The sequence below is a fragment of the Myxocyprinus asiaticus genome, chromosome 7 (genome assembly GCF_019703515.2).
Source record: "Myxocyprinus asiaticus isolate MX2 ecotype Aquarium Trade chromosome 7, UBuf_Myxa_2, whole genome shotgun sequence".
Taxonomy (NCBI): Eukaryota; Metazoa; Chordata; class Actinopteri; order Cypriniformes; family Catostomidae; genus Myxocyprinus; species Myxocyprinus asiaticus.
The window spans coordinates 3,581,916-3,586,106 of NC_059350.1; the positions used below are offsets into that span (position 1 = coordinate 3,581,916).

General features: G+C 39.2%; 1 protein-coding gene across 1 annotated transcript; it reads right to left on the minus strand.

Annotated features, from left to right (window-relative positions):
• Nucleotides 1–281: 281 nt before the first annotated feature.
• LOC127444003 (uncharacterized) lies at nt 282–3,961 on the minus strand. The gene is made up of 5 exons (XM_051703128.1): nt 3,854–3,961; nt 2,114–2,378; nt 1,593–1,967; nt 1,349–1,418; nt 282–674 (listed from the first exon to the last, which is right to left on the minus strand). Exons 2-5 carry the CDS (start codon nt 2,358–2,360, stop codon nt 605–607), a joined length of 762 nt encoding a protein of 253 aa, XP_051559088.1. The 5' UTR covers nt 2,361–2,378; nt 3,854–3,961; the 3' UTR covers nt 282–604.
• Nucleotides 3,962–4,191: the final 230 nt, after the last annotated feature.

The following is a 4,191-nucleotide window of genomic DNA, read 5'->3' on the forward strand; positions in this document are numbered from 1 at the left end:
CACAAGAAATGCCTCTCTTATCTTTCTTTTGTCTGTATTTTGCCCACCATTACTCTTTTATACAACCATCTTTGCAGTTGTATCAGTGTCATCAAAAAATTACAATAACAGAGTGTAATCAGAGCATATTATGGTTAGCGCATTAGCGTCATGAATTCAGAATCTAAACAAGACAAATTAAACAATTTCTACAGCATATATGTTACTTTAAATCACCATCGAGTGGTTAAAACAACTTCTTTTACTGATCTCATGTGAATTCTACTCATAGAATGAGGCATAAAGTCTTTTATAACACATTTTAATGTCATATTAGTTAAAGGTTTTACATGTAGCGTCCTCATATTTGCAAAGAGTATTGCGCTGCATAGAGTAGAACAGATGAGTGAAACAATTGAGTCCACAATAAAGACATGTTAGTTGAAGTCTAAGATCTGATACATGCAACTAAATCTGAGTGAATATTATCACTAGTTCCTGTCCACCATGTCCAGAAGATTAAGACACACCCAGGAAGCTTTTATGTAGCACTGCATTGCATTTGCAATAATACAGTGTATTACGGAAATGTAGATTGACAGATTCTTCACGTCTGAGGAACGTTTTAGACACACTCAGCAAAGTACTGCATGGCACTGACAGAGCGACACTCCTCCACAGACAGCAAATCCAACCTGTAACACACATAGAACAGTTCATCTTTATTTACATGTCCCTTAAAGTAGCGTCATCTTCACTGTTAACGTAAATGTTCAACAACTCTAAAACTCTCCTCTTTTGCTTCTATTCTTTTTTCTCCCCTTTTCTCCCCAATTTGGAATGCCCAATTCCCAATGCACTCTAAGTCCTCGTGGTGGCGTAGTGACTCGTCTTAATCCGGGGGGTGGAGGACGAATCTGTTGCCTCCGTGCCTGAGACTGTCAATCCGCGCATCTTATCACGAGACTTGTTGAGCGCGGTACTGCGGAGACGTAGCGCATGTGGAGGCCCACGCTATTCCCCGTGGCATCCACACACAGCTCACCACGCGCCCCACCGAGAGTGAGAACCACACATTATAGGGACCACTGTGACTCTACCCTCCCTAGCAACTGGGCCAATTTGATTGCTTAGGAGACCTGGCTGCAGTCACTCAGCACACCCTGGATTAGAATTTGCAACTCCAGGGGTGGTAGTCAGCATCAATACTCGCTGAGCTACCCAGGCCCCCCAATCTTAATTGTATTCTTGACAACTTTGCTGATTAAAACAGAAGCATTTCGTGTGGTCCCATTGCTTGCATTGTAGACAATGAACATAGTTGAATTCCCCTAATAGTATGTAAATGTGTGAATTTGTGTAAACTTACACGTTGTTCACAGTGTTCAGTAGGGTGTTCAGGCAGGCAATGTCATCGCTGATGTCATCATCAATCAGAGCTGTACAAGACAAAGATGACATCGGAGAAAATGAGAAATCACTCTTATTTAACATGTAGCACACATGTCTGAAATTGTGATGGTACAGTTTTACGAGAACTTTATCTCTGAGACTGTTGTCTAGAATCTGTTTTTTAAAGTATTCTTACTGTCATTATCAGTCGCAATACTCACCACTGCAGTTCATGCGGCAGACGTTCAGACTCGGGTTTGATCTCGAATCGCAGGCCACGAGATTGCTCAGCTGGAAGATTCCAAACAGTTTAGTGGTGACACCAGCAGGGCCGGACACTTCCTCGGAAGACTCGCCTGAATTGTCACCGAACAGGCCAGCGTGGAACTTGCCATGTGATCTTTTTCCCCGTCCACCTGGACGGCCCATAGGTGGTTTTCCAGGTCTTCCATCTGGTTTTCCATTTGGCCGTCCTGAAGGGGGTCCATTTGGTTTGGAAGGGGGATGGACTTGGGGTTTGCCTACAGGTTTGCTCTTCTTGATGGTGGTGACAAGGCTGGTGTTGAACTTTGAGATGCGTTCCACTGTACAGACAACTGAAAGATAGAAAGACAGAGAGTAACTTAAGTTACTAACTTAACCTAAAAACACCATGTTGACTGACCAGCTTCAACAGCATCAAATCAACACTAGGGCAGTGTGCAATTGGCAGCATTTACCATATTTATTCTACAATACTTACTTCTGGCGGTGAGGTTTCTGGACATATTTCCAGTCATATTTCCAGGCACACTTTCAGTTATATTTACAGACAAACTTGTATTTGCAAACAGAATTCTGGTCATATTTCCAGGCATATTCGCTCCCAGAGCTGCCTCCAGTTGGGCCTTCAGCTCACATTTGCTCAGAATCCATCCGTCACTCACACTGGACGCCAGTAGCACCAGAGCGAACACGGCACACATCTTCACTGAGAGGACACTCTCCATCTCTCTTTACTCTGATACCTGTAGATAAAACACATATCAATGTAAAAATCCATTAAAGTGATCCTAATCAACAGTTTAACTCAATTTAAATTGACTGTTCTCACCATTTGACAAGTAGTGGGTTAGGGGGCTTTTGATTCATTCAGAGAAAAACAATGCTAAATGCAAATAATACAAAGTATTCAACCATATAATGCATAATTACATTAAGAGAGCTGCATAAATTGGCTTATAAACTTTTAAAAGGGACTAGAAAACTCTTATCATATCTCTTATCATATATTTTGTTGTTGACGTCAATGTCAGTGTGTCCAATCAAACCCTAAGGCAAAAATTTATCTTTTACTTGTTAGAAGATAGCTAGATTAGAGAGATTCCAACACGGACAAGCTGCGTGACATGCCTTCATCCTTGAAAACCAAAAGTGGATACCTTAAAGCAATATTTCGGGTTCAATACAAGCTAAGCTCAAGAGTTCAGCTCAAACGACAGCATTTCATAATATGCGAAAAATAAGCTTGTCTCACCCCTCCTTTTTGTTAAAAACAAGCAAAAATCAAGGTTACAGTGAGGCAATTACAATGGAAGTGAGGGTTTAAAGGCAGAAATGATAAGCTTATAATCTTATAAAAGTACTTACAATAATTATTCGGTTAAAACTGTCTGTATTATTTAAGATGTACATTTTTTTAAGGTTGTTTTAGGGTTTACGCAGTTACGTCGTCATTCCAACAAAGTTGTTATATTGGCTATAATTTTACACAGAAAAGGTTAGCAAGCGATTTTAAATCATTTACGTCTTGTGGCAAATGGTGAGTATTTTAACAGTTACTGATTGGCCCCTACTGACTTCCATTGTAAGTGCCTCACTTTTACAGCAATTTTTTCTTTTATCCTTTCTTCTTTTTTTTTTTTTTTTGGTGGAAATCAGTATTATGCCACAAATGCTTTCGATTGAGCTTAACTTATATTGGACCCGGAATGTTTATTTAAGAAGATATTTCTACCTGATCTAACCCTTCAGATTTGTTTGACAGAATGTATCAGGTTGATTCAGTGATGTTAGCATTTTTAGATGCATGAACAAAACTATGCAAATTAAAAAAGGAAATACGGCCCAGAATGCATTAAAAGCGGGTTACGTTTGGTACTGCGTTGGGTCGCCACTTGATGTCCTGTTGTAAAACCAATTCTCCTGGAGCAAAACCAGTTGAGAATTACTGATTAAGCAGATGCTTTTATTTAAAGTGATTTACAGTACTTTAATTACACTGGAAAAAAAAAGTTTTGTCAGGTTGCCTAGAATTTTTCTTGTCTGTCATATTTAGACATCGGAATAAAATGATGTACCTATGCAATAGCATATTTTCTTAACAGTTTCATTGCAGGAAAAATATCAATTTAATTGTTTCAAAGCACAAGTTACTATTCATCTGCACATATATAAAAATAAAAAAATGTCACTGATTAAGAGAGATCAGAAGTGAATTTACCAGAAACACTGTGTCTGCTGCAGATGTAGATCTAGTCTTCACTCTTGCTTTAGGCTGGTGCTTGTTTCCACCTTCCAAAGTGTGCTGAACGAATGAGCGAGGGGACTTATATACTTAAGCAGGACGTCAGGATCTCACCATATTGAGAACTCACTAAACCTGTCCACAAGACTTGCATTGCCTCATTTTTCCAATACAAAACATTAATCAGTGTGTATTCTGTTATGTAAAAGCATTAAAGTATTCAGACAATGAAGGTGAGTCAGAGTCTATATGAAGTGTCTCATCAGTTTATCCTCTATTTCTACTGTTTTTGAAACCTTGATAGAGTAATTATT